The sequence below is a fragment of the Phyllobates terribilis genome, unplaced genomic scaffold (assembly GCF_046119375.1).
Source record: "Phyllobates terribilis strain yellow unplaced genomic scaffold, ASM4611937v1 Scaffold_12__6_contigs__length_324123572, whole genome shotgun sequence".
NCBI classification, from domain to species: domain Eukaryota; kingdom Metazoa; phylum Chordata; class Amphibia; order Anura; family Dendrobatidae; genus Phyllobates; species Phyllobates terribilis.
The window spans coordinates 100423400-100435626 of record NW_027362772.1 but is presented as its reverse complement, the minus strand read 5'-3'; the positions used below and the strand labels follow the sequence as shown (position 1 = coordinate 100435626).

Sequence of the window (12227 nt, the reverse complement as noted above, 5' to 3'; positions counted from 1 at the left end):
GGCGACACCAAAGACGAGCAAAATCTAATCCCGGGACTGAACAGCGATCTGACTACAGGTAAGCCGATCACCCGACCTCCTACAAGAAATATCCAGATGTTATAGAGAACAGGGAATAATCTTACATTTACTCTGTATATTCTGTGTAATGGGAACCTGTCAGCACATTTTTGCATATTGTGGAATGACTGTACTGGCCATTTCTCTGTAATAATTTTTTGCAGAAATCCAATGTCTCAGTCAATGGAAATCTAATGTAGAAGCCGTATACAAATCAGCATGGAAGTGCACTGGGGGCGTGGAAGAAGAAATCCATACTGTGACACGCCCCCAGTGCACTTCCAGGATAATCTGCATATGGCTCCTACGCTTCAGCTCTCTTACCATCACTCACATGTACAGCGAGGGTAGGGGGTCCTCATTCATGTGATGATTGGGGGAGTCCTTCATCATTTCCATTACGTTTATTCATGGATGCTCCGTATGTTCTCATATTTAGAATCCCTATATAATAAGTATTATTCCCATTTACAGACATCTTGTCATGTCTGAGTTATATTGTTGTAATATATATGTAGGATTAATATCGTCTAATACATTTTATTTCTTCATCATTTTTTCACTCTTTTAGAAACAACTGTGTTGGCGGATGCTGACAGTAGAATCTGTGAGGTCCCGGAGATCCAAGAATCTGACGGTGTAAGTATCATGGAGAGAGATGTCGGTGTATCACCAGATTATGGGGTGTGAATGACACCTCCAGTATTGTCCCCCATATAACCATGGGATGTCTCTATTCTAAGAGGAGATGACAGAAGGGAGACGTTTTTGCATCTGGAGCTTTTTTCCAGCAGCTTCTATATCTTTATATAATTTCTTATTCTTTTATAGAGCATGATCAAATCATTGACCCCGTCAAGACAGCCGCATAAGAGCGACTATGGGACATCTAAACTGATCAGCAGTGGAAGTTTTGGGTGAGTTTTCTGTTGACATAATCCACATTTCTCAAGGTTCCCAATGACAATGCTCCAGACTCTGTGCTCTTCCCTTCAGTGTTATCATAGGGAAATTATATGATCTGTAGGAAAACAAACTATTAAGGAAAGGGATTAAAATAGAATAATATATTACACCTGCCTGTCCTAGACCCTCATCTGTTCTTACACTGCCACCCCCATCAGAGCTTCCCCCTCCTCCGCACCGGTCTGTTCTTTTCGGAATCCATTAGCGAACTGATAAGAGTAATTGGCAACACATGGTCAAGTGAGGGGGTGACACGAAATTTCATCAATGACATCTGCACCCCCCAACCTCCACCATGACCATGTGAGTCTACTCCCTGGTCTCAGCAATAAAGACTGGCACAGAGGACAAGTGGCTATAATGGGTTTCATTTTTTGTAACTCCTTCGCTCCCCTCCATTTATTATGTTGTTATGTCTTGGGGTATGCGGGAGCATAATTAACGTCATGTTATGGCAATTGGAGCACTTTTAATTTGGACCAACTTTTATTTGCACTGAATCGTATCTACTGGTCTAATGTAGTGAATCTGCCCAAGAATAATTTCAGTAGATTCTCTCACCTGTAATGTGACCTGGGTGAGGGCTCCGGCGGACGTGGCATTGTGGACACCTCCCATAGGTGATCTATGTAGTGATCTTTTATCAAATTCTAGACATGGACTTCCAGTGACGGACAGACTTCTAGCATTAAACATTAGTACAAAACATTATATAATGACTTCTATAGATGTTCTTGTAGTAAAGATTCATTCTAACCATTGATTCTCTTTCTCTCCAGTGCCGTCTACTTAGCGCACCATAAAGACTCACACCAGATCTTTGCTTTGAAGAAAATGTTCAAGCGAAACCTGAACACTCCAAAAAGAGTGGCATTGGCCTTTCTGGAGAGGGACATCCTAACATTCGCAGATTGTCCCTTCGTGGTCTCCATGCTCTGCTCCTTTCCAACAAAATCTCACCTGTGTGTGGTCATGGAGTATGTAGGAGGTAGGACATGTATATTGTAGTATATTCAGCCCATGTCTGCTTACATCTTATCACTGCTCTTATAATTAGGATAATTAGGACAGTTACATCCTCACAGTGCGTTTACTGTAGGTTTTCTATTACCAAGATGCCTGGAAATTCATTGATCTGTGTGCAGCAGTGCTATGGTGCCAGTGAGTCAGATCAGGCCTGGCACCGCTCGGCACTGGGCCCCATTCCACCACCTGTCATCACAATTTCAGTGGTATTCACATTGTCAGAATATGAATACCGATGAAAACAATGGTGGATCAGGGAGCCAAAGGTTCCTAAATCCACCATTCAGCCTCCGCAGATGGGTCCGAGACTCCGTGTACTGCAGGTTCTTCGATGTCGCCACAATATTGCATCTGTAGTGTGGAGTCTCAGTACTTACACTGCACAGGTGGGGCTGGTGGGGGCCATAACACTGAGTGATGGGGCAGGTGGAGACCATATGCTGAGTAGTAGGGCTGGTTGGGGCCATAATACTGAGTGGTGAGGCTGGTGAGGGCGATAATTCTAAATGGTGAGGCTGGTGGGGGCCATAACACTAAGTAGTGGTGGGGGCCATAATACTGAGAGGTAGGGCTGGTGGGGGCTATAGTACTGAATGGTGGGGCTGGTGGGTGCCTTACTACTAAGTGGTGGGGCTAATAAGGGCCATAATTCTGAGCAGTGGGGTTGGTGAGAGCGATAATACTGAGTGTTGATACTGGTGGGGGCCATAATACTGAGAGGTGGGGCTGGTGGAGGTGGTAGTACTGAGTGGTGGGTGCCTTACTACTAAGTGGTGGGGCTGGTAGGGGCCGTAACAATGAGTGGTGGGGCTGGTGAGGGCCATAATACTGAGTGTTGAGGCTGGTGGGGGCCATAATACTGAGTAGTGGGGCTATTGTGTGCCTTACTACTAAGTGGAGGGACTGTTGGGGGCAATAACACTGAGTGGTGGGGCTGCTGAGGGCCATAATACTGAGTGGTGGGGCTGGTGAGAGCAATTATACTTAGTTGTTGGGCTGGTGGGGGCATAATACTGAGTTGCGAGATTGGTGGAAGCCATAATACTGAGAATTGAGGGTTGTGGGTACCATAATACTGAATGGTGTGCCGTGTGAGGGGCTATAGGGGACTGTGAATGCCGCTATATTGAGTTGGTGACTGTACATGCCCCTACACCCCCTGGGGGTCCTCATATTGAATGGTGTGCAGTGGGGGTCCTTATTCTGTGTGGGGATCCTAATTCTGTTTGATTGGCTTTGGGGGCCATCATACTGAGTGGGCAGTGGTGGAGACCATTATATTGTCTGAGGGGCTATGGGGGCCATTATATTAAGTAGGGGGGGCTGTGGGCACCATTATACTGAGTAGGGGGCTGTGACTGGCCTCATACTGAGTGGGGACATTATAGACAGGTGCTACATTATATCTGTAAGGTGAAACTGGATTAAGATTTCACTGTGGGGATATCTAACTCAGTCTGTGGGTGGGGGCATTTTTGGGAGCATCATTTGCTAAAATGGCTATAAAAGGTGTATTGCTGTTGAGAACATCGATTGACTTCAGTAAGGGTTTTTTTGAAGGGGCGTGCAGTTAGAACTTTTGCTATGGGGCCCTGAGATTTCTCTGTCTGCCACTGTCTGTGTGATCTCCCTGTAAGTCCGCACTGAGCATGTCAGTATCTCCAGCTGTAGACGAGATGTGACATCACTTTATGTTATTAGTTACATGGACGACATTTCTCCATCGATTCAGACTAATATTATGTGCACTATACATTATATCTGTTTATATTCTCTCCTATCCCAATGTCTCCGCTCACTTCCCATTATACATCATGGTGATCTGCTGTATAAACCACTCACCGGTCATATTTCCTTTCTTCTATAGGTGGTGACTGTGAGACCCTCCTAAGCACCAGGGGTCCTCTATCTGTCCCCTTGGCCCGCTTATACTTTGGAGAAGCGGTTCTTGCTGTGGAATACCTCCATAGCTACGGTGTGGTGCACAGAGACCTGAAGCCGGATAAGTAAGTGCCCCTCGTAGTATAATAAAGGGGGGAAGTTATCATTTATTATCATACGGTCTGTGAGGCTAAAACCATCTTCTCTTCCACAGCCTCCTGATTACATCTGCTGGACACATAAAAGTTACCGATTTTGGGATTTCAAAAGTTGGTGTCATGATACCAAAAACCAACACCTACAAGGAATTAGCGGAGGACATCACCAGGGAGTTCCTGGACCGTGAGGTGGGTAACACAGGAATTTAGCTTGTTCTTTACAAATCTCCAAGGACCAAAGCAAAGAAAGACCTTAAATATAACTTTTAATAGATACATTTAAAAGCACCCATATCAATATATAAAGACAAAATCCATAAAATGTGGCGGCAGCAGTATTCTCCGATCGGGGTGTATTTATCTCCCGCGTCTGTCCACTGACTCATTGTGGCTATCTCCTAATATGATCCCCTGATGAACCCCAAATTAGGAGGGGGAGAAACGTGTTGGGACAATTTACAGATAAGTCCTCTGGTTACTGCTGACTAAAATGCTTTTTTGGCAACTTTTTTTGTAATTTGCACACTGGATAATGCTCTGTCCCAACATTTGGACGTGTCCTGTGTAGATCAGTCCTGACTATAGATTAGCCAGGGGGATTTTGAGGTTGTCTATATGTACCGTCTGTCCTAGACTATTATCTTCATGCTCAATGTCATTATATAGGTGACTTGTTACTACTTTGGACATATTTATGTTCCTATGTTTACCGTTAATTGAGCACACGTGCTTTTATAATATTGTTCTTGTTGCCCGTAATTGCCAGCACTAATGTACTTTATGTATCTATAATAGGCTTCTGAATGATGGTTTATATATCATACTGAATTGTGTATAGATTGGTGCATTTGATATCCTATCTGTACTAGTGGAACTACATTATATCAGCTTCCCTGTTTCCATATAATTGATACATTGAATATTGCCTTTTTTTCATTCAGCATGTTAGCAGCGACATGACTGTCTGCCTTTCATCATTATCTGTATATGTGTATGTCTGTCTAGGGGTGGATAGCGTCACGGAGGGAGTGCCGATGTGGAGGGGGGCGCCAAACCGATTAGCTAGGGTGTCAACCTCCACTGGCATGCGGGATCTCAGCCCATTTGGGATCTCTAGGGCAAGCCTGCATGTCAATTATCCTACGTTTATCCCACTACCCATATATTGTACATTTTATGCATTTTGTCTTCATATATTGATATGGGTGCTTTTAAATGTAGCTATTAAAGATTCTATTTTAAGGGGTTTTCTTTGTTTTGCTTTGGTATTTGGTTAACTAATATACCCCATCTGTTCACCTTGCCTTTGGCATATGTTTTTTTTTTCTTTACAAATCTCATCACACTATTGTGTCTTCTCTACATTCTTCATTTCTAGAGAACGTTTCCATTGATATTTTATCTTTTGTCATTGTGTTTTTATGGCGAGAACGTGTTATAATAACCATTTTATCATTTTCATCTTTATCTTCTGTTGTTTTCCAGTTATGTGGCACCCCATATTACATCGCCCCAGAGGTCATCCTCAAAGAAGGCTATGGAAGACCTGTTGACTGGTGGTCAATGGGGATAATCCTACATAAATTTCTCACGGGATCTGTACCATTTGATGGAGATTCTGTAGCTGAGCTTTATGACAGGATTGTCATTGGTAAGTGGAATGATCCGACCATTGCTTTGATCAGTTACATTGGTTTAGGTGTTTACTTTGCTTTAGCTTACAGTCCAGTAAAGAGATTTTATTTTCTGTATAACAGGTGACATAATTTGGGATTGTAATTCCGCTCCTACTCCCAATGCACAGAACCTGATTACTGAGCTGCTCAGAACAAATCCTGCAGATAGACTTGGGACAGGTAAGAGATATAATACTATTCATATTAGTATTAATATTCACCTATCACACTTATCACTCATGTCCTTGAGGATCAACACTTCTCTATCAGATTGTCCATTTCTAGTTCTCCACACTATGACTTTCAGTCTTCTTCCTTCTGACAATGTCCACATCACTTTTGTTTTGTTCTTTTTCCAGGAGGATCACTTGAGATCAAGAGTCATCCATTCCTGAGTGACTTAGATTTTAACAACCTTCTAAGTCAGAAGCCAGAGTACATTCCTCAGCTTGCCTCAGATGTGGACAACAGCTTATTTATCGGTAAGTAGAAGAAGACATCATCTAGACTAAGCGGCTGTTTGTCTTGTCTTCCATAAAATGTAATAATCAGTACCCACTAATATTGTGATAAATGACGCCTGTTTTATACTAACAACCTCTAATAATACTTCATTACTTTTGTAGATCACTCTGAAATAGACCATTCGGTCTCAGAGGATGAGGAGGGTACAAGTGAGAACAATGAGAACCTTGACTTCCAAAATTTTACATCATCTTCTGAAAGGCTTTCTAAAGTAAGTACCGTATGTGATCAATAAATCCAAAATATGTGAAACAAAAAAGACCTCTAAAAGTAAAAAAAAGTATTTCATATCTTGTTTTTGTCCATGTTTAGCTCTGTACCATCACTACCAGAACGATGAATGATGAGGACCAGAAGTCTCCTCCAGAGTGTACGCCAGCAACCAATACAAATATCTCAGAAATGTGAGTAGATTATGGGGTCATTAATGGGAGTTCCAGGCTGATATATATGCACAACATATAATATAGGACATAAATACCATAATATCAAATTCAGCCTCAATGATTAGCGGTCATTGTGCTTTTGGCTTCAGAAACCGTTGGTGATAATAGCCCATAATTGCAGCCATTCACGCGTATTAGAGCTGCCCATACTGTAGGAGAGATGTAGTATTACATGCCAGCCATTATTGCTAGTTGTTTTTCGCTCTGATCCATAGAAGGTAGATTGGAGCATAAAACCTTCCTCACTATGACTGTCATATGTCCTATTAGGCCCTCTAGTCGGTGTTCTTCTAGTGAGACCACCCCTTTTATTCTGCATTGACTTGTGATTTACATGTTTTTCTTAAATCATAGAATGGGAGAGTTGGAAGTTACCTCCTGGGTCTTCTGGTCAGACCCCCTGATTCTTCCTGACAGGCAGAAAGAATCGCTTTCTGAATCTGATAGCGACAATGCTATAAACAGCTTGCCCTCCTCGTCCCCATCATCAGGTATGTATGTACAGCATCAAAAGGTGAATGTTGACTTCAAGGCTCAAATATTTGGTTTTTCTGTATTAGGTCTCCTATGTTGTCCAGGTTTCATGGATCCCAATTATTTTTTCCATGGGCCCATACTGTATTTCTATTTCCTTAATTTTATCCAGGAATTGTTTTCATGGATTCTGTAAAATACGTTTTAGCATCCAGGAACTCACTTCAATATAAGAAGACATCGTCTCCTATAGTAGAATATCGCTCATTAGTGATGCACCACGTGGCGGCACACAGGGCGCTTACTGCTCCATATCAGTGATACATCTAATGCCCCTCAGATTAGGTCATGAACGGTATATAGGACTTATTCTGCCCTATAATAATGCAATGCCAGATTATCAGGACTATAGGGGACAGGACTAGAACAATTCTTCTATATACAGTACACAAAGCAGATCCTATAAGAATATTTCTTTACTCAGTTTTTTTACTTTCTGATCAGAATTTACAACTGAAGAGGAAAGAAAATCTGAAATGAATCTGAGTATAGACCAACAAAACTCAGAAAATGGGAAAAAGGGGAAAAAGAGACGAGGTAAGTGTGAGAATCATCTCCATGTTGTGTGATGTTAGTGATGAGAATAAGTCATGGGGAGCAGATGTCATCTGTCAGTGATGGGATTGTCACATGTATGATGGCTGACAATGACCCCGGACATCTGTGTGAATAAGATTCCTCTGCTGTCCGGCCGGCCACACTGACCGCACAGTAGCATCATGTAATATGGAGTCCCATCACTTACATTGTATGTATTTCTCTTCTCTTAGGTTCCATCTTCCGCCGGATCTTATCATCCTGCCGGCGTGGACTATCCAGGGCAGCTCGCGCATTTGCATGCTGTCGCTGTTGCCCAAGTGTCATCTAAAAGACGGAAAAGCTCCGCATCTAGCGGAGTACAGCCGATCCACCATCACTGCTGGACCTGTAAAGAAGGACCTTCACCATCTACCTGTGGCCTTCTAACTGTAACACCTCTACCCGGACTTGTTTCGGTAATGCCTCTGTCACCAGGCTCCGCTCTATCCATACTGCTCGCCTGACTTGGCTTTTTTTACTGATCACCTGGTATCTGATCCGGATTTCTTCCTGACTATGATTTTGTCTACTGATTCTGTCCCTGATTTTGTTCATCCCTTATCCTTCTACCCTATCCCTAATAAAAAAAAAAAACAACTTCTATATTTATTGAGATTTTCTTATATCTATCAAACTTCACTCTGCATTCTGCTAAGCGATAAAAAATACATATTAACACTTCTGCTTTTAAAAGAATTTTAATTATATATATATATATATATATATATATATATATATATATATATATATATATATATATATATATATATATATATATATATATATATAGAGAGAGAGAGAGAGAGAGAGAGAGAGAGAGATCAGGGCTGGAATGGGATGAAAAATGAAAAAGCACGCCTGTCACACAAACCCCACCAGCCCACATACCAAATCACCGCCCCCCTCATCCCATTGAGGCACAATGAAAAGTTCAGCACATTTTGCTTTCTTGTTCATGCCCCTCACCACTCCATTATAGGGGATGTTTATTAAGCCACATGTGAATGGAGCTGCAATGCGAATGATCGACTACCGCTCCATTCACCCAGAGCTCTTCAGATCCCTGGTTCTCGGAAACAGTGGGGGTCCCGGCTGTTGGACCCCCAGCAATCAGAAAATTATTCCATATCCCAATGATAGAGGACAATTTCCAAACTTCAGATAACCCCTTTAAACAAGTTGTTCAGGATTAATTTTTATTTAACCATAGGATTGTAGACATAGAAAATAATAAACCCATCAGTACTGACCCTCCCCAAAGCCAATGCCACCTCTTCTTCAGCAGAACAGGAGAAGTGGTACTGTGCAGAGTATATATACAGAATAATACAGATACTGAGAATGACACCCAGTATACAGGACAAGAGAACTGGTACTGTGCAGTGTATATATACAGAATAATACAGATAGTGAGAATTACACCCAGTATACAGGACAAGAGAAGTGGTACTGTGCAGTGTATATATACAGAATAATACAGATAGTGAGAATTACACCCAGTATACAGGACAAGAGAACTGGTACTGTGCAGTGTATATATACAGAATAATACAGATACTGAGAATGACACCCAATATACAGGACAAGAGAAGTGGTACTGTGCAGTGTATATATACAGAATAATACAGATACTGAGAATGACACCCAATATAATATACAGAATAATACAGATACTGAGAATGACACCCAGTATACAGGACAAGAGAAGTGGTACTGTGCAGTGTATATATACAGAATAATACAGATACTGAGAATTACACCCAGTATACAGGACAGGAGAAGTGGCACTGTGCAGTGTATATATACAGAATAATACAAATACTGAGAATTACACCCAGTATACAGGGCAGGAGAAGTGGTACTGTGCAGTGTATATATACAGAATAATACAGATACTGAGAATTACATCCACTATACAGGACAAGAGAAGTGGTACTGTGCAGTGTATATATACAGAATAATACAGATACTGAGAATTACACCCAGTATAATATACAGAATAATACAGATACTGAGAATGACACCCAGTATACAGGACAAGAGAACTGGTACTGTGCAGTGTATATATACAGAATAATACAGATACTGAGAATGACACCCAGTATACAGGACAAGAGAACTGGTACTGTGCAGTGTATATATACAGAATAATACAGATACTGAGAATTACACCCAGTATACAGGACAGGAGAAGTGGCACTGTGCAGTGTATATATACAGAATAATACAGATACTGAGAATTACACCCAGTATACAGGACAAGAGAACTGGTACTGTGCAGTGTATATATACAGAATAATACAGATACTGAGAATGACACCCAGTATACAGGACAAGAGAAGTGGTACTGTGCAGTGTATATATACAGAATAATACAGATACTGAGAATTACACCCAGTATACAGGACAGGAGAAGTGGCACTGTGCAGTGTATATATACAGAATAATACAAATACTGAGAATTACACCCAGTATACAGGGCAGGAGAAGTGGTACTGTGCAGTGTATATATACAGAATAATACAGATACTGAGAATTACATCCACTATACAGGACAAGAGAAGTGGTACTGTGCAGTGTATATGACGCGCCCCCTGGGCCAGTGTTGTTAGGGATACCCGGAGCCGGATCAGATGGGGGTTGTAGTCTCCGAGTGGCTGTGACCCGGTCCGTGCCCAGGGTGTCAAGCTCAGTGTGTGGCAGTCCTTACTGATGTTACTAAAGTTCTTTATGTCGACTACGCCACCCGTTGAATTGCGGTCACTACGGCCGCCGCTGCAGCAGGGTCCGCTGAGGCTGATGGTGTTTGTGCAGCCCAGGTAGTATAACCCCCAACGGGAGGGGTATAGCCTCAGGGGGTCAGGTGCAGAGGATGGTGGTTGTGGAGGTGCAGTGAGGATGGTAATGAGAGTCAGTCGGGCTGTGCAGTTCAGGGTTTGTTTACTTACTGCTGTTCTTGTACCGGTCACTCCGGCCTTAAGTGACCACCCGAGCCGTGCTGCGTCCACCAGGTCCTGGACTCGGCCAACCCCCAAGTAGTTCTGGAGCGTGGTTCTGAGCTCCCTTTCTGTCCTGTCCTCGTCTCTGGCCTTCCCCACCAGGGATCCACCTAAGTCCGGCTCCCTCGGGCCTCTTGTTGGTGAACCCTTGTCTCTGGGTTCCCTGACCCTATGCGTGGTCTGCCTTCCGGGTGGATATAGTGGGTGACCGTGGCAGATTCTGCCCACGGCCTCCGGTTCCTGGCTAAGGTGTGCTGTAGCCTCTGCCAGCTTGGGATCCGGTACCCTGTTGCCAACTCTTCACCCTCTGGTCTAATTTGGGCTCTTGGAGTTCCTTCTTTCTCCCCCTCTGGGTCTTTCTTTCTCCTCTCTCACTCTTGGCCTTGGGGCTGCTCTGCTCCTCTGCTTTCCTCCACTGCTCTGCAAAAGACTGACAGACTGACCAGCCTTCTACAAAAGACTCCTCTGCAAAGACCCTGATCTAAGATGGTGCCCACCTTATATACTCCCTCTATGTGTGAGCTCAGGTGACCAGCACCCAATGAGCTCCTAGCACTACCCAGACTGCTCCCCCTATCTGCCCCTACACTACTGGGATGTTCCACCCCCCTCCCACTCCAGCCAGGAACAGACACTGTCGTACCTGCACATTTCTCTAGTGGGAGTACCGTCGGTCTGTTCCTCGGAAATGGGATGTGTGTAGTGCATGCAGCCTACTGAGCTCAGTTCCACACTCCATCCTTACCCGGGAGTGGAATATCACACCTCTGGGTTGAGGTGCAATACCCCTGTAGCAGCCGAATCCTCAGGGTGCTACATATATATACAGAATAATACAGATACTGAGAATGACACCCAGTATACAGGACAAGAGAAGTGGTACTGTGCAGTGTATATATACAGAATAATGCAAATACTGAGAATGACACCCAGTATACAGGACAAGAGAACTGGTACTGTGCAGTGTATATATACAGAATAATACAGATACTGAGAATGACACCCAGTATACAGGACAAGAGAACTGGTACTGTGCAGTGTATATATACAGAATAATACAGATACTGAGAATTACACCCAGTATACAGGACAGGAGAAGTGGCACTGTGCAGTGTATATATACAGAATAATACAGATACTGAGAATTACACCCAGTGTAATATACAGAATAATACAGATACTGAGAACTACACCCAGTATACAGGACAAGAGAACTGGTACTGTGCAGTGTATATATACAGAATAATACAGATACTGAGAATTACACCCAGTATACAGGACAAGAGAAGTGGCACTGTGCAGTGTATATGACGCGCCCCTGGGCCTGTGTCGCGCTGCGTTGCGCACGCGGGAGCTTACCCGGAGCCGGATCTCTTG

The 12227-nt window shown here is 43.1% G+C and overlaps 1 protein-coding gene and 1 long non-coding RNA gene across 2 annotated transcripts; both read left to right on the top strand.

Moving 5' to 3' along the window:
- The first annotated feature begins 1682 nt into the window (after window positions 1-1682).
- Window positions 1683-6700, top strand: LOC141171720 (microtubule-associated serine/threonine-protein kinase 3-like). Its single transcript, XM_073655369.1, has 9 exons — window positions 1683-1693; window positions 1806-2014; window positions 3920-4058; window positions 4148-4280; window positions 5577-5742; window positions 5849-5947; window positions 6127-6249; window positions 6394-6503; window positions 6605-6700. Exons 1-9 carry the CDS (start codon window positions 1683-1685, stop codon window positions 6698-6700), a joined length of 1086 nt encoding a protein of 361 aa, XP_073511470.1.
- A 431-nt stretch (window positions 6701-7131) lies between these two features.
- On the top strand, window positions 7132-8181 carry LOC141173116 (uncharacterized). The gene is made up of 3 exons (XR_012252585.1): window positions 7132-7229; window positions 7717-7809; window positions 8043-8181. It is a non-coding gene; the product is annotated as an uncharacterized lncRNA (long non-coding RNA).
- Window positions 8182-12227: the final 4046 nt, after the last annotated feature.